This window comes from Buceros rhinoceros, unplaced genomic scaffold (assembly GCF_000710305.1).
Source record: "Buceros rhinoceros silvestris isolate BGI_N320 unplaced genomic scaffold, ASM71030v1 scaffold16952, whole genome shotgun sequence".
In the NCBI taxonomy this organism is placed as follows: Eukaryota; Metazoa; Chordata; class Aves; order Bucerotiformes; family Bucerotidae; genus Buceros; species Buceros rhinoceros.
This window is the reverse complement of record NW_010400871.1, coordinates 20,573-38,733: the sequence shown is the minus strand read 5'-3', so window position 1 is coordinate 38,733 and position 18,161 is coordinate 20,573. Positions and strand designations below refer to the sequence as shown.

Sequence of the window (18,161 nt, the reverse complement as noted above, 5' to 3'; positions counted from 1 at the left end):
AGGAGCGGGGGTGGGGGGGGTGGTGAGGTGCGCGGTGCGGGCCCCGTAGGAGCTGTGCTGTCTCCTTGCAGTCTGGCGAGGAGGCCGAGTTCGACCTCGGGACGAGTGGTCGCGGTCGGTTGTTCCTGCTGGTAATTTGTCGCGTCTTTTCCGCTTCTGCAGCGTACGCGCTCGAGGAAGGAGGGATTTGGTAAAATCGCGGTCAGCCAAAATGAAGAAACACCTAAAGCAGCGGTGAGGTGAGGAGAGTCTGATCGTCGCCGGTGTCCTTGCCTCCTGTGGAACTAGCAGAGGAAGATGTGTGTCTTCATCCTTGTGCAAAGCCGGTCTGTCTAACTACTGAGCAGAGTTATGTGCTGGAGATCCTGACAAAATGGGAGTACTTGTGTTCTCTGTGACTTGTGGTTTCCTTCTGACTCTGGTGCGAGGGCACAGTTTATTCACATGTGAGCCAATCACTATTTCCAGATGTTCAGAAATGCCTTACAATATGACTTTTTTCCCAAACATCATGGGGCACTATGATCAGGACATGGCTGCTCTCCAAATGGAGGTAAGTTTTCCCACCCCTTCTGTAATATGTAAATATAAGCAACGTGAAACAACCTTTTTTGTTTGGTTGGTTGGTTTTGAGAAATGGTTTGTGCTGTCCGTTGCACTGAACGACAAGGTAGACAAAGTTTAGTGATTAGATGTTCGTTTAAATCTTTCTGGAGTGCACTATAGCTGCTTGGTTGCGTAAGCACTGTGTAAGGGAGCTATAGACACCCTTCCCCCTGCCTTGGATCCTGTAATAAAGTGGAAGAGGAATGTGTGTAGCACAGCAATGTGGCTATTCAGAGCTCTTTGGCAGAGCTGATCACATACAGCCTAAGGACCTTACTGACAATATAGAGCATTTCTTGAATTTCTGTAGGGTCATAGCTTATAATATCCTGGCCTGCCTGTACTCAGTGCAAGAATAATGTTTAGAAATTGCTCTTTGTTCGCCTCTTAGCTTATGTCTACTAGAGAGAGATACCTAAACCTATTCCTAGCCCTATTCTCCATTGTGGATTTTGCATTCTGTTATCTTCTGACTGGATGCTCAAACTTCTGACTTAAAGAACAACTTCCTCCTTTTTTAAAAAAAAACTGGAAACAAACACTTTCTTTCCTGAACTGACTGTAACATACGGTTCCCTTGAGAATATGCCACCTTGTGGAAAGGCTTTGCCTGTAACAATAGCTATAAAGGGCCAGAAACTCTCTGGGTGAGAGGCTTGTAAAACAAGTTTTAAACCTGTTTTAATAATGTCTCTTCAGTGGTAAGAGAAGGGGGAACATCTTAACGCAGGTCTTGAAAAGCTTACTGTCTTGTGCTGTGCACAGAGTGAAACAGAAAGTGAGTTGAAAATTAAGTTTCTGGTTTGAAAAAAAAAAGATTTGGAGGTGATTTGGAGGTGGCTACTATTATTAAAACCTTACTTGCCTATTCCTTGCTGAACTTGGAGGAGGCGTTTAGTTTAGTTGCCAAAAAATTTTTTTTTTTTCTTTAATTGTTGCTTGGGGTAGTGAGGATTCACTGTTTGACCTCTAGCTAGCTGCTAGCCTGGAAGGGCATAGGCTTTGGTCTTGCATTGTGTTTGCCAGCCCACTGTAGATATATGGGAAATTCTGGTATCAAATATTAAGACACCTCTATGCAAGCAACTGAATTCACCTGCAGATCTTGGATAAATTGTGGACTTTTAAATTGGAAGGCAGGCTGTAGGTGTCAGTTTTAAATTGTGCAGTGCCTTTTCCCATCTCCATTTGTCAGGAACGCTTTCTGCAGCGTCTGCTGCTTTATCTTGTGGGGTATGCTGCTGGTTCTTACTTGGTGTGTCTTAACTACAACTGGAGTCAGCTTTTGGCAGTATTCATGCCTTCGAGTCACGCTGCTGCTACAGCAGAGACCACAGAGCGGTTTTTATTAGTTTGCTGTGATTGAATTTTCTGAACTGTCAGTAACTTGTGCCCAGAGAGTGCCTTCTGCATGGAGAGAGTTCCTCTGGAAAGGGTTCACAGCTTACCTGGTCTTGTACAGCTACTTCGTAAGAACTGTGTGGTAGTGAGTTTTCTTGGTTTCTCTGATTTTGTGTCCTGTCTCCCCCATAACCACCTCTGACTACTGCAGTCCTTGATGACTGCTGAGCCAACTGACTGGGTGGCTGTGTGGAGCGACAGTGTCTATTAGGATTTGATTTCCCTACCCTGTTTCATTTGCTTCCTAGTGTCCTGTCATTGGTGCTGTCTGGCCTTTAATTTGGCGTACCTCACTACTCCAGTGTTGTGCAGACACTTCTGAACTACCCAATGTGTATGTGTGCTGATCTGCCTGCCTTTACTTGTGATTCAGCAGTGCTGATTGACTGCTTGGTCAGACTGAACTTTACAGACAGCTGCTTGACTGGTAAAAGGGTAAGGAAGTTTCCTCCTGTTCTGTACGCAGCTTGTGCTGAATCTATTGCTGGTGGTTAGACTGGAGTTAATATGGTAATCTTATGGTAATTCATTGCTGGGCCCTTTTTCCGAGGGATGGTTCTACTTTTCAGGGGCCTTGGTGTTGCAGCAGGGGAGAAGGAGCTGTTGACTTCTGGAATATTGCATAATTTCGCTTTGCAACCATAAAGAGACAGCGAGTGGGGAGGTGGAGGAGTCTTCTGTTGTTTTAAGAGCTTGAATTTTTCTGTAATTGGTAGTCCAAATGTGGTTCATACCAAAGAAAGAATTTTAATAGTGTGTTGGCTAAAACATCTTTCTTTTAATCCTCAGCAGAAATGCTTAAAGGCTTTGTTTTTTAATTCTATCTTGCTCTTCCCCCTCCCCACAGCCTGTTCTCAAGACTGGGCACGGTCTTGGGATGTAAACACTAGGTTTTGAGATTGAGGCTTGTGATATTTTCCTCACTTTATCTTAACTGACTTTGAGCAAGCTGCTTAATAGTGCAATCCCAGGGCACATGGTAGAGACTTCTTTGAGAAATCCAAGTATTTTGTGCAGAAAGGGCCTTGATATTGGTCCAGTTTCCTGTTTCTATCACCCCTGGAAACTTCATCCCATTACCTGTGTGAAGTGTGTACTTCTAGAAAGAATGAGGATTTGTCACGGGAACAAATCTCACCTGAAGGTGAAGTTCACTCTCCAAAACTATGGTAACTCTCTCCTGTGTCCCACTCTTGAGGTTCTACAGGCATGTTGTGCTGTGGAGAGTCTTGTATAGCCAGGAGAAGTGTGCTTTCCATCTGCTGGAGCACAAAGACTTCTGTACGGTTTCTTTACATTCTGGAAAGGTGTTAAATTGCCATTTCTGAGATGGTGTCTTCATAGTAATCCTTCAGGAGAGGATGATGTAGAGCTGTTGTCTCAGGTAGTGGTTGACCCCCAAGAAATCGGCTGATCTGGGGTCATTTCTGCCTCTATATCGACTTTTTATAATGATGTGCTTATAAACCAGAACGCTGAAGTGATTAGAGCAGGAAAAAAGACTTATCTCAATTTCATGGCCTTTGTTTTGGGTGTTCTGGCTAGTGATGATAGTCCTTCTGGGATCTTACTTTCTGCAGTAGAAAATTCGTCATTTCCAGTTATTCCCTCCCCTGCCTGCTCCTATATATTTATTTTTTTATTCTGAGCCCTCAACTTGGCAGATGGAGTTTAGGCTGCTAGAGTTTTACTTTTTATTTGGATTAGTTTTGTTTACACAACAAATGGTGATTTTAGGAAAGTAAAACCACATGGCTTTGTGGTGTACAGTTTTGTGTGTGTTAGCTAAACATCTGCACGACACTGGAATCTAACTATTTGCATATGCTTAATGTGTCTGTATCTCAAAGCAGTTTAACAGCAACACTGCTCCTGTTACTACTAGCTCAGACTGGGAGGCTGAAGATCTAGGGTTTGTCTAGTGAGGAAAATGGATGGCCACTGGTTCATTGCAGCTATATGTAAATCAGTTAACCCCCCACTCGTGGTCATTCACAAAATGAAGTCACTTCTAATTCCAAAGTAATTCCTACTTCAGGTATCCTGGAACAGGTTGTCAACATAAGGCGTTAATCCATCAAGGCAAAGAATATTACTGCATCGTGACTTTTTTTCTTTTTTCGTATCTCTTAATCTGTTCTGCTGCAGTTCTGGAATGTGTCCACTGTAGACAAGCCCTTAAGACTTCCTGACCTGGGTAAGATATACGAGTCTGTAGAAGTACAAAGGCAAAAGGCTTGCCAGTGAGTGTTTAGAGCAGACTATACAAAACACTGGAAAATGTTCCCACAGAGAACAAGAAAGTACCTCAGAGGGACTGGAACAATGATTCAGTAGTGAGTTTTCCGTCCGCTTCTGGGTTCATGACCATGTGCCAGATTATGTACGTGTGTGTGTGTGTACAGAGAGTTCAGTGCACCTGGCTGCAGCAGCAGGAGGAATTGTATGAGAACTTGGTGTAAACTGACAAGACCAGTTTGAAGTGGATTGAGAAGTATGTTCAAAAGCTTAATACTGAAGTTCTGTGAGTTTAAATTCTTAATATAATCACTTAATTTGCTTCCACTAAATATAAATTTACAATTAATTCAATATGAAGGTACTTCCAAAAAATGGAAACCTGGTGTTTGGCAAGCTTCAAACACTACATATATGTGTGTGTTTATACACATGGAGAGGAGGAAGCTGTCCAACTTTTAGGTTGGGAGTTCTGGGGAAATAAGAGCTGTTTTGTGTAGAGAGTTGTCACAGGGGTGTTCTGCAAGATAGCACAGGTGTGAATTTCCTGAAACCTCTGCAGACAGGCATCGTGCATCTCCCTCTTACTCCATATGAGTAGTGCTTGGTGAAACACATGAGCTTAAAGCTCTCTGCTCTTAAATTTTTGGTAGCTCAGCTTCAGTAAAGCAAGCAGTCAATATTCTCTGTCTGCCTGGAGTTTTGTATTGTCACTGATGCTGCCTTAGAGCATCACCATGTTGCATGTAGAAAAGCTTTGGTTAAGGGGTCAAAACCTTATGAGCTGTACACGTGCGTCACTTTGCACAATACCATACAAATTCGGGAAGTGTAGTTTTGTTTTTGCACTCTCTTGCTGTCAAGTGTTCCAAAGAAATGTAGGTCATCATTAGTTCTTACAGTGGTTCTTACAGCAACGCATTCATAAACCGTCTCTGCTGATTCCTATGGGTAAGCTAAAAAGCTGTTTGTTACTTCTAGTACCGAGGCCCTTCACCAAGTGTGGTTAGCTTACACACATGGTCTGAAATGAGACAGACGGATGTGTGCAATCCTATTACACTGGCTTTAAGCATATCAGTCATCCACAAAATCTATTGCTGCTTTGTCTGAGCAGCATTCCTTGTTCACTTGATAACATGAACAGTACTGCCTTGCTCCTTGTTCTCAAAGGATGCGGCTTAGAATGCATGGGGGTCCAAAGTGATGCATGCTTGATGAAGAAAGGGAATGAACCTTCTCGTAGCTGGGGCTCATTGAGATGGTGCTGACAGTGTGATTCCCAGAGCCTCATCATTATCCATTTTCAAAGGCTGTGTCTACACTAGCAAGTAATTTGATGTTACGGGAGTTGATCGCTAGGTAAAGTTGCTAGCACACTTACCTGTGCAGTGCATGAAACTAAGGGACTAGATTTAGGCCAGCCCTACTGTGTGTGAAGTCTGAAGTTGGCCTATAGAAGACTGTCTTCCAGGTCTTTTTCACAGCAGACGTTTCTGGGAAATACTGCCGCATGCTGTTGTTAGTTTTCTACAGATTGCAGTCCGTTCCATCGTGCCCTGTCTGGTGTTTGTGGGTAACAAGCCCTGGGCTTTCTGAGTCCCACTGTGCAGCCTGTGTCTCAGATACCTTTTTCTTCACACTCATGCCAAGTGTGGTCCCTGACTAAACAAATGCACCACAGGTTTGGAGTGATGGGCTTAGTCCTGTGGCTGTAGCCTACTCCTGGCGGACACCTATGAATGAATGGAGTCATGCAAGCTTCCCTAATATGTAGAGAAGGCAAACGTGGACAGAGCCACTGAATTTGGAACTGCTTTGCCTTCGTTGATAGGAGGTGGTTAGGGTTCAGGAGCCGAGCCCAGAGTGGGGGTCGACATGTCATCCTTGGAGCTGGGGAAACCCAGCAATGAGTAGAAAGCTCTCAGACATAAAAAGGTGTATTTAAAGGTGGTATTTGTCCTTTCACTTCACCATTGCCAAGTGCAATTTCAAGATGTCTCCATGTTTTTAAGGAAGTGGCTGTTGCCCTGGGGAACCTCATGAACTTCACCTGGTCAGTAGCAAATCAGATTAGAGAGGACAAGTCTGCTGAGGATGATGTGGTGACCGTGATTCCAAAGGTCTTCACATTATCTTCCTTTGAATAGTAGGCCAGTGGACAAGATGGTATACCATTGTGTATGGGAGGCTGACACCATTTTCTCTCTGCTGTCCATGAGCTGTCAAACTGGGATCAAACATCTCATTAACAGCTCATATCCAGTGCATTGGCCCATGGCAGCTCTGGCAACAGCAACTTTATTGTCTTGCAGGTCTTGGTGAACCGCCCAGGTATGCTTGTAGGCATCTTTGCAAGGCTCGTGGTACTTAGGTCTTCTACAAGTCTAGCCTAAGAATGGAAGAAAATTCTGATGCCCTCTTTCTGAAGAAGGTTTTGTGATGTTTAGGTGTCCTGCAACTCAGAGGTGCTGTTTGTCTAGTGCTGCATGGGTCATAAGGCTGTATGAAGCCCAGGCCCTTATTGTAATTTTCCATTTGCAAGGTGTTCAGGATGGCTGTGCTGTTCAGGATGACAGCTTGGCTGCCGGATGTTATCTATGCCTTCATTGATGAAGACCACAAAAAGCAAATGGTCCAGGAAAGGTGTGCGTGGGAATAGGGGATGTGGTCAAGTGCTTTCTTTTCCAGTGTGACAATGCAACGATTAAATATGATGATTTCTAAAACTACTGTTGTGTCATTTCTTTAGTTCTTCAGCCCATTCCAAAGGAGAAGGTAGGAGTGTCTGCACCACAAAGCTTGCCACCTTTTTCTTTCTCTCACTGTTTGCTGTTCATTCAGCAACCTTTTGGGGCAGACATGGTTGCTTTGTCTCCTGTTTCCTTTCTGGACCTTTTGTGCGCATTGTGTGCAGCTGTTACTGCTGCACCACAGTAGTGATTTGATTGCCAGAGAAAAATGTGTCTGGTTATGTTCTTCTCCTCAACTATATAGTGGTGGTGAGTGGAGACTTGCTTGCTTTCTCCCTAGCTATTAGAAGCAGCGGGGTGTGCAGGGGAGCTACGAGCTGTGTAAGCAGCTGCTGTATGTGGGGGAAGAGAAACCTGCTGTGATACAGAGACACAGGAGACAGGCTTGGATAATCAGCCTTTGCAGGACAGAAAGGATGTCCTCTTACCCAAGGTATCTGTTCCATTCCATCCCTGTAGTTAGACAGACAAGAGCTTCGGGGGGCAGGCTGGGCAGGATCGATGAGGGGTGTGGGAAATATCTTTTCTGTGCTTGCAACTTCTGGTCGATCAAGTACTTGCAGAGATTAGCCACATCCTTCCCAATGTGGCCCATGCTGTGTTCTCACGGCAGCCTACACAACCACATTTCTTCAGTCCAGTAACTGCTGCCACAAAGCACTTGGTGGCCAGACTCTCCACATACTTATCCTGGGTACAAAACGTAAAAGCACCTTTTCAGAGAGGGACTGTACCCATCCTCATGGTGGCCTGGCATCATGACTCACTGTCCAAGCTTCATACTTCTTCACCTGAGCTCATGCTCCTGCTAGCAAGGTAGTTTTAAGCAAAGCTTAAGAATCCAGCTGGGTGGGGGACCTCTCTGAGGTTTTTGCCTGGAGCTATGAACAAAATGTTACATACTGAAGGTTTACATGGTCCACAGGTCATAAATGAAAGGCTAGAAGAAACGGTGGCCTTGAGTTTTTAAAACAGGAGGAATAGGCAAGATACTGGAGGGGAAAGGCACTGTGGGCTAGCAATAAGGAAATGCTCGCAAATACAGGCATTCAGAACTGGGGAGATCGGGAGCAGTCCCAGCAGCTGCCTTACTGTGTCGAGCATGCTGCCTGCCACCCTCCCTTGGGTGCTTAGGTGCCTGTGGATAGGGGCGAGTAGCAGTTACTGAAAAGGACGGAGGCGTCTCTCTGGGGTTGGGCTGACTTCTTACAGACCTTCATGCATCTGGTTGTGGCTGTAGTCAATAGTTTGACAGTTCTGGGGGGAAATGGAAGACCTCCTGCAGAAATTGCCACCCTTGTCATATGCCTAAAGCCGCCTGATCCTGTACTGGTTAGCTGGGCAGCAGAGTGGGCCGAGAGCTGCTCTGGTGCTTTTCCATGTTCTCGGTGGGCCTGTTGGTGACTACTTACGCAGTGTTGTTTCTCTGTCTGCCTTCCCCAGTGCCACCTCAGCAGCAGCATCGCCTCAGGGGTGACACCCCAGGGAGTGTGCTGCCTTTTGCCAGTAGCAGTCTAGGAATGAGATGTTGGAGGAGGGAAGAGAAGGAAGATGTGCCACTGCATATGCCTCTTAAAGGGGCAGATGCATTCACTTCCTTGTATCAGAGACAGCTGTGAAAGAGGAGAAAGGTGAATGTTCATCCGTGTCTGTCTGTGAAGTTACAGTACAGTAATGTGGCTTGTGAGTTCCCTACAGCCCCCAGCTTCTCACGGGTGAAGGTTTCTGCAGTGTGATGGAGGTGCTCGGCTGCCCCCATTTCTGTTTAGACTCGCTCCTCTGAGGGGTAGGTGAAAGCTTAGACTGGGTTGTTCCACTGAGTAGTGAAGATACTTCTGGGCTACGGCAAGCAATGGACTGTTGGGAAACTCTCTCTCTTGACTCTGATCTCATTAGCAGGAGAAGGCAGGGTGTTTGAATGTCAAGAATTTGGGTAGAGAAATGGAGGGAAGGAGAAGAGACATGGTGAGGCAGTGTATGCAGAAAGAGGCCTTGTAGTAACATCATTACCTTTGTTAAGAGAGCCCTTTCTTACATTTGGATGTCTTGTGTTTGGAGGAAGAGGTCATCATAAAGTAATGGGGTGAAGGAATTAGCTTCTTTCTTTCTTACAGCTGCCTCACTGGTCCTTTAGAATTTGGGGAATTTTTAATATTGTTTAAAAGCAAGTAGGTGTTGTTGCTTTCTTGACTCCCAGGTTGGCCTGTGTCTCAGAGTAAATAAAAACTAAGATTTAAATGAAAGTTAATAAATAAATTTAATTAAAATGCATACATACGTCTACAAAGCAAAAATCTGTAACTACTCAGGTTATAATTGTTTTAGACATTTTATCTTCATAAAGGTAAATAACTGAAGAAAAATGTTACAAAGGAAATAAACCTCCAAGGAAGAGAACTATTTCCCACAAATGCTTAAGAATGGATTATCACTTTTTTTTTAAAAAAGAATTTTACAAATATCTTTTAATAAATCTTCAGTGCTGCTTTTCCTATGACAATAATGATCTACTCTGAATAATAAATTAATCATTATAATTTTATGTTTTCAAGCTGTAGTGGAGATGATACCTATAGAAGTGAATTTAAAGTGGAAGGCCTGGTTTTCCATTTTGTGTGCACGCTGATCTTCCCAGAGGCAGTGATTTTACAGAAAATTGCTCTGGATCAAAAGTTACAGCAGATCCTAAGTATACAGAACGTTTGCTACACAGTGGAAGCTTCCCAAACACCAACAAGCGGAGGCGGCCGTCTAGTTTTCCATTGTTCTTTTGAATTTACTCTGGTTCGTGCCTCAGGCTCTCGGGACATTTGTTTCTAGCGCTGTGTCTGACTTGTGTTGGCCTCTGTTCCAGTGTAACTGAGAATTCATTCAGAAGATCCCATCCTCCTTGTCAACCTGTGTGCATGACAAAAGTGACTTGGGTAGATTTTCTAGTGACCTAGGCAGTCTGTTTGAAGTTCAGGAAAGCATATGATACTGTGCTGCATTAAAATTGTTGAAATTACTAGTTTCTTGTAAACTTTCACTAATCCGTTCGCATTGTTGTGACATAAGAGACAACAGTCAGGCATGCACAAATCAGATGACTGGGTTGAAGCCCAGGAAGCTGCAGTTACCTACCTCACCACCTGCAGTTCTTACCTCTGTCTTCTGATTTCATTATTTCCAGTTGGTCATAACTTGAGACACTGACACACTGCTTGACTGGCCGTGAGACAAGCTATGTCTCATTTTTATGAGATATGGGCAAGAAATCAGCGGATTTGGGAGGCTGAGGGTGGCAGTTTATTATTCCCTGTCAGCATGGGGATTAACTTCATAAATCAGGAGGTTTTCAAACTTATGTGCAGTATCTCTACCCCCACCTAACCAACAGCATGGCTAGCCCAGGTCTGCAAAGCGTGGAAAACTTGAGGCCAGCAACAGTGTGGCTCCTCGCAGAGCTTTCTCAGGTCTAGTCGGGTCAGCTTTGAGCCAAAATTGTTGTGCCATGTAACTATGTTCCTGGGCAGACTTGGAGCAAGGATCAGCAGCCACATAGAAATGGCATCTGGCTGGGCTGGTGCTGGGCTATGTAGAGCTGGTTTGGATGCCTTTGCATTCAGAGAACCAGCTTTCTTGCCAATCTGGTAACTGTGATTGTAAAGGGCATTGAATGCTCTGGTGTTCTCCCAGTATTAGCATGTCTTGGGTTTAGAAAAGGGGACATAAGTAACTTGTGGGAAAGAGGACTGGTGGTCCTTTCCAGGCTCAGTTCATGGTGACAGATGAATCTCTTAACTGTAGATTGCATGGCTTTTTGGCACAAAAAAGTCTCCTGCTGTTGATGCTGTATCACCTTATTTTAAATACTTAAGTACTCAGTGGAGCAGGATCCCCAGTTTCTCTCCATCAGCATACCAGTGTCTGAGCTATTAACATGAATCCCTGAGCATTCGGAGAACTAGTCTTTTATGTAAACACTGCTTTGGAGCTTGGGGTTAGTTGCCTCATTTTTGGAGATCTGTACTGTTTGATTCCTGCTCCTCTTAAGCATTTTCGTCTGGGTGTGAGGTTATCTCTGCTTCCTGAACTCTGTGGCTGTCATTTGCCAGTGCCTCTCTTTGTGGACATCAGATAGGGAAACTGCCCTGAGGACTCTGAAGTGCCTGGAAGTTAGGCATCAAAATTTTGTGTTGCAATGGCCAGTCTCCTTTGTGGATCTGGCTCTTGATTGCTTCACTCGATGTTGCTGAAGACTGGCAGAAGATTGCTTCAGAAGATCAATCTTGTCATGACTGGGATTTTCCTGATTTATTTTATGCGTGAAGAAGTCAAGGAAGAAAGTCGATGGGCGGGGTTTAGTAGAGATACATAGCCCTCTGTGTTAATCAATAAAGCGGACATTTTGCATCTTCTGTATCAGAGTAAAGTGCATAAATGGACCCTTGACGGTAGAGGTCAAGTGCTAAATATCACAATAAGTTTCCACAACTTCGCTTCAGTGTCTCTCCACGCTCACAAAGGCAGGGGAAAACATGATTCCAGCCTGACTTTTTCGGACCCAGAGCAATAATTTCTGCTGGAATTCCCTTCAAAGGAGGGGTGGTTTTATAATGGGCAGTCTATCAACAGTATTACTGGTTCTTCTAAATTGTATTCTGCACAAAATGTTCAATAATGAATGCATTTATTCCTGTAACACATAGCAAATACGTGAAGAATTAAATATTATTTTGAGGTTCTTCTGCTACCACAGTCCTAGATGCGATGAAGCTTTGTCTAGACTTCAGATGTCTGAGGGTCTGCAGTATACTTTATTTCAGTTAACTTAGATTTGTCTGTCTTTTATGCCCTGTATAGTATACGTGGAGTTAAAACCATATATAATTGAAAACTTTGTTTAAATAGTTCAGTTCTGTAATGCTTGGGAAAAACTTTCTCATGTTTGTTTTGGACTGTAAATTGCAGTAGGCTGCAATATCTATAATTTAAGTCAAGCTATAATTTAGGTTAGGACCACAAAATGCAGTGAATTTTGCTAATGAGCTATTTTGGAAAGTATTGGAATATTTGTACTTCAGTTTGCTTCAGAATATCTTCTTAGGGATATGTAGGATTCCTGTTTATATTGTTTCTAACCTTTGCTATAGTTAAATATAGGGATATACAAATTTTTATTTTGTACTTAATACTTAAAAGCAAAACATGGAACTAAGGTGTTTTACTACAGAAAAATTCTGTAGTTGCTAGTTAATGCAAAACAGTCCAGACTCCATAGAAGTAAAAAGCAGAACAGCCTGCTTTATCTTTCTGTGTATGTGTCTGTGGGTATTGTCAGTGGCAATGGAAAGTTCAGTGCCTGGCTGTGGTGTTGGAGTAGTTTTTTGGAGTTTGGGGTTTTTTTCTGTTTGGGGGGGGGTTTGTTTTGTTTTTGGGTTGGGTTTTTTGTTTGGTTGTTTTTTTTAAAGTGCATGGGTGTCCTGCTGCCCTACTGACCTTTGAAAACCATCCCCCACATGCCCTGTCCTTACCCTGGTTGGATTTCTGATTAATTTTCCCATCAACTTTGAACAGCTTGTATTACGTTTCAGACCTGAATATCTAGATCAATGCATATTGCATGTGTAGGAGTGAATGATGGTGAAGAGTTTGCAGATATACTCATTATTTTATTGCAGATATGTTGAACGTTTAGATGATGAGTAATTCAGCTCATTGCATAGCGTGGGATCTGAATTGATGCCTCACTGGTTTAGCTTGAGGCAGGTGTTGAAGTTCTGGCTCACCAGGTCTGCAGTGCGGGGGCGTCTAACTGCTTGCCGGTCAGTCCCTGAGACACTAGAGGTTACAGCATAACATTATTTTAGATCAACTGCCATCTGAGTTTGCCTTCTAAATGATGATGCTTCGGGTGCTGACTGGTTGGCAGCTCCCACACCTGCATGGGCATGGGCTGCTGGGAACAGTTCAGCTTGTCAACTGTTCCAAGTTCTGCTGTCCCTGCGCTTTCTTCAGAGCCCATTGAAAGTCCAAGTGCATGTGTTGACTTTGGTCACTTGAAGGACAAAGATGAAAGCTCATACCTTTGCAAACACCTTTCATTGCAAAACAGCATTGTTTGGTCCACTTGCTTGTTTACTACATTTTTATTTCCTTCCCGCCCCCCTCCCCTCAGCTGCTTGAACTCCAGCTTGTCCTTGAGTAGGAAACTTAAACTCTTTTGTCTTTTAAACTATGGAGGTAACCTACTCTCTACTCTGACAAAAGATTTCATTCTTATCTCTGTAAACAGTCAATTATCTTTAAAAAATGTTTGACAAGATTTTAACTTGAACATGACTGCCTTAATTAGCTTTAATTCTATTGTGAAAGCTGCAGGAAGTAATGCTGCTTTTTAAAAAAGCAGCTTATTAAATGTGCTTTTGATGGTTTTCTTTTCCCTTTGTCAAAATAGGATGTACTAATGGTATGTATTAAAGTTATATATATTCATATCTAAAATATTTTATTCCTATCAAGGAATTTTAGTCCTGAAGAACTTTTGTTGTAGAGGAGTTACCCATGTAATTTTAACTGAGTTAAGAAAATATAGATTATGACTGATGCTCCTGCTGGCAGCAATAGTCGATCATTACCCACAGCTCAGGTAGTGACATGGAGCGTGTGGGCCCCCAAATTAATTCATATCTTCCTCATTGGTAGTTCAGGGGATGGTTGACACTGCACTCATGTTGATGGCCTGCACCTACATTTCTGTTTTGCAGCTCTGCTCTGAAGTAGCAGCTTTGAGCAGACGTGTAGCAACAAGGCGCTGACACTTAAACTGCCTTAAGCCTCCTCCAAAAGAGCTTCTAAAAAGTGTCTTTAACTTGGCTTCGATTTAAATCCATCAATGTAACTTTCAGTAGGAAGAACTTAGTCTTTTGTCGACCTTGCTTTGAATCTAACAGAACTTGAAAATTTCATCCTTCATTTAGTTTCATGTGTTAGGACATTTATTTATCATGACTTAATTGTGCATGAATTATAAATCAGAGATTCCTGGCAGCTGATTCATGGTGGCCATCAGCAAATTACCACCCTTGCCAGCCCATCTAGGAATTGTATGGAGGCATTAGTCTCTCTGGGTAGGATGTTAATCTTGTTCGCATCCAGTCCAGAATAACTCTACTGAGACAGTAGTGTAGGATTAAATCAACCATGCCATACTTGTTTCACTGCTTTTATTTGAAACAGATTAGCATTATAAAAGTGGCAAAAGAATCTGTGAAGATTAATTGTTAATATAGCTCTGTGAGTATAAAGAGTAATTACTGCCTGTTCTTTTAAGACCATTTATATTACCATGGTTGATAGTGGCTGTACTTCCTAAATACCACATATGAAAGTGTATCTATAAACTATATTGTGTTGAGGTTTTGAGATTGTACTTCAATTCTACAATGATACTTACTGGACAGTGGTTGTCTTTAAGTCTGGTACCGTAAATTATTAACTGTTAATTATTAATCATTAAAGTGTCCTGAGAGGAGCAAGGGAGTTGGACTTGATGATCCTTATGAGTCTCTTCCAACTTGAGTTGGTTCTAATTATTAACCATTTAGGTGAGGTGTTTTTTCTGGTAAAGCAGGTAAATAGTTTCATGAATAACAATGAATGTCTTTAATATAGGTAGGAATCTGGGGTGCACAGTGTAGTATGAATGCAGAAATTCAGATTTAAGCCTATGTTTGCTTCCAAGATTGAAATACTCCGTTATGTAAGTGACATAATGTTGTTGCTTTAGGTCACAAGTTTTGTATCAACCCATGAAACAGGTACCATTGCTTAACATTGAGACAGTTGGTGTCTCTCATTGTTTAACTTAGTTAACCTCAGTGTTAACTAGATTAACTAGCTAAATGTTTTAACTTGGTAGCCAGACCTCAGTGGTTAGGAAAGTAGGTTTTACTGTCTGAAATAACTGGCTCCAATGGCTGAACAAAGGCTTTGATCCTCTCTATATCTCAGTAATTCAAGGTGTTTCCTGTCTCTTACAATCACGGTTTGCCAGAGCTGATTGTGACAAAAACCTTGATGTTTTGATCCACCATTTTCTATGTTATTTAAATATTTCTGTGACATTAATTAGCAGAGTACAGGAGAACATTTTCGCTTAACTTGCTTTGATGTACATTAATAGTTGTCATACATCTCAACCTTAGAGACATCCGATCATCTCTGGTAGTCCTTTTCTCTAGGATAAAACTGACATGAGGTAGGATGGAGCATCTGTACAATCTACCTGCAATAATGAGCCAGTTTGTGTTGGACTTGTAAGCCTGCTGAGCACAAAACAGAGAAGCATGCTGAGCACAAGATTCACATACAGGTCTAGGTTGCAATTTACTTATTGGCAAAGCACGTGTCTTTGCACCTAGCCATTTATTCCGTACTCTGCACTGGTTGTTTTCACTTGTCTCAGTTGTGTTACTGTTTGTAGAAGCGCACCATAACTAGATTTCTGAGAGAGCTTGGCTTTGCGTCTGGAGAAAATATAATATAGACATACTTCGTAAAGAATCTAAAATTTACTAAGTAAGGTGTTGGTGCTCTGATCAGTGCAGAGGATATTCTTCTCGCTGACTAGTGATGTTCTACTCCCTTTGATTGTTTGACTGCATTCACAGTCTGCAGTGGGTGTGTGATTGCTTCATGGGATTCGGTTCAGACCGTTTTGCACTGGGAGGTTTCTGTACAGGGCACGTGCCCCTCTTGTACTCTGCCCTGACAAAGCAGTGGGAAGTTTATATCCCACAGTCCTCAGTTCTCCACTGCTACTGCTTGAGGCAGTGCCATGACTATGTCATTCTTGGCTTTTACAGTTGCTGTTAGTTTGTTGGGGTTTGTTTTTGGGGTGTTTTGGGGGTTTTTTTTGGTCAATAGAGTATTCTAGTTTTCCTCATATTAGTGGGTTTTGTTTTCTATTGGCAGGAAGATAAGAATTTCTATTTTTGGGCTTACCAGCTTTGTGAGGCTCCATTCTTGGTTTTAAAAGCGTGTTTTCACTCTATTTTTAGCACTCCCATCACCAGATCTGCAGGTTTTCATCTCTGTTCTTCATGTCACAGGCCAATGGTTAATAATACTAGAAATGCTAAGTGCTTTGGTTTTCTGGAAGAGCTTATTTCATGTGATTGTGCCACCTGCAGATCCTGAAGAGGAGGGGACTATGGTACTAGAGTTTGAGTTTAATCCCAGACTTGGGTGCTCAAGACATCAGCTCATGCGGGTTACCCAACCAGTCACTTGGGTGAAAATGTTTGATGGTAGGGACACCCATGGTATGGATAACGCAGCCTTGAAGCGACTGATTCTTATTCTCAGTGAGCTTGTGATCTCAGCTTTTTGCTTATTCCTTACAGACCATGCGGCTGGAGGAGCAAATATTCAGGGTTTGGTAAGGTTTTGCTTTTATGGTCTGTCAGGAAATGTAGACCTATTATTTTCTCTGAAGAAACATTTCCAAATTGGCTAGATGGGAAGTGAAGCTTAACATTCAAAAATACCTAATTGCTAGCAGAGTTCCAGGCACAGTTCACCGCCTTTTCTGCTGTTCTTAAACATTTAAAGTAGGCAGTTTCTGAAAACAAATCTTTATTTTTCAAAACCCATTTGTGTGTGCTTGAGGCAAAATTTTGCTCTTTATAGCGTTATTTCTGTTGAAGGAACTCATTGCATGTAAAATCTGTCGAGGTTTTTTGAGCGACTCAATACATTTGTTGGAAGGAGTGATTCAGCCAGTATATTACATTTCAGTTTTCAAAAAGGCTTTGACATGGTCATAACCTACTTTTTAAAGAAACTATGCTGGTAACCCAACAGGGATTTTCTTTTCCAATGCCTGCCTAAAGAACAAGAAGAAAAGTAGGAATAGTTTTTTTTTTCACAATGAAGAGTATTAAATCATTAGCTGATAGTTTTGTCCTGTACCAAATAAATGACTAGAGTGGTTCCCCCTAGTCACCTGTACTGAAACCTCTGATACACAGCTGATTCATAAATGACCTAGAAGAGGGGTGGGTAGTGAATTCGCTGAGAAAACAAAATCAGCTATGAAGAGTTGCACAAAGGTCTTGGGATAGATGCAGTTGGGCAGTAAAATGGTAGGTGAGATTTAGGGTTGGTAAATGTAGAGTAATAAATATGGGAAAAAATAACTCCCACTATGCATACAAGTAGCTGGGCACAGTATTATATTAGTTATTGTCTCTCAGAAAAGGGTCTTTGTCGTCTGTCGAAATGTGAGGTCAGCGTTCAAATGCAGTCAAGGCAAACAGCAGGTAAAATATATTTTTAAAGGAATAGAAATCACTATTTCAAACACTTATGCAAATCTATAACATATGAAAATGATAGGATGGCAAAAGGACATAAAAAAGGTAGAGAGGAATGTTAGCTGTTGGTCAAAACATGAAGTAGCTTGCAAAAAGCCAGGAGGTACAATAAACAAATACAATACATTATTTTCTCAGCAGTGCCTGAATAAATTATGCAATATAACTTACTCCTGTAGTATTTTACAAAGCATATAAGCTTAAATGGTTGAAAAATAGAATAAATGTGTTCTAGGCAGAAAGGAGGTGTGTTGGTGTCTTTGCACACAGTGGTGGTGTTACCCTGCAGCTGATTTCCTAAACCACAGATTATAGAAAAGTGGGAAGGATGTCAGCTTCTGTTATTATACCCCGCCTTGCTGCCAGCCAGGGTGAGAATGAGGTGGCCAGCTAAATGCACTTCTGGTCTTCAGACTCAGAAGGTCTGTTTGTGTTCTCAGAACACTAAACTTCCTGCTCTTAAATTGTGTTCATGCTTCCAGGTGTCAAAAGGTAAATATTTTTAGCAAGCTGAAAGAAATATTGTAAGAACAATTACTTTTGGCAGCCAAGTCCTTGGCTTTCTGCTTACAGGCTGAGCAGAGCTTTCCTCCTAGAATTATGCATTTTCCCATTTATCTGTTAGATGATAAAGTGTTCTAAAACCAACAGTATTTAGCCAATACTGTAGTAAAACTCTTGCAAACATTTAATTTTTGCTTGTCATTGTCTACCTCTAATACATAGTATTACTGTGTAGTGATTCTTGTGATTTTTTTTTTTTTTTTTTTTTTTTGGTTTTGAATTTTTTTTATTAAACAAA

At 42.1% G+C, this 18,161-nt stretch overlaps 1 protein-coding gene across 1 annotated transcript in view; it reads left to right on the top strand.

The window, feature by feature from the left end:
* Window positions 1-177: 177 nt before the first annotated feature.
* Window positions 178-18,161, top strand: part of FZD6 (frizzled class receptor 6) — a 28,914-nt gene continuing 10,930 nt past the window's right edge. Inside the window, exon 1 of the mRNA XM_010132074.1 lies at window positions 178-553. Coding sequence (XP_010130376.1) covers window positions 374-553 — 180 coding nt within the window. The 5' untranslated portion in view covers window positions 178-373. The remainder of the gene's footprint in view (window positions 554-18,161) is intronic.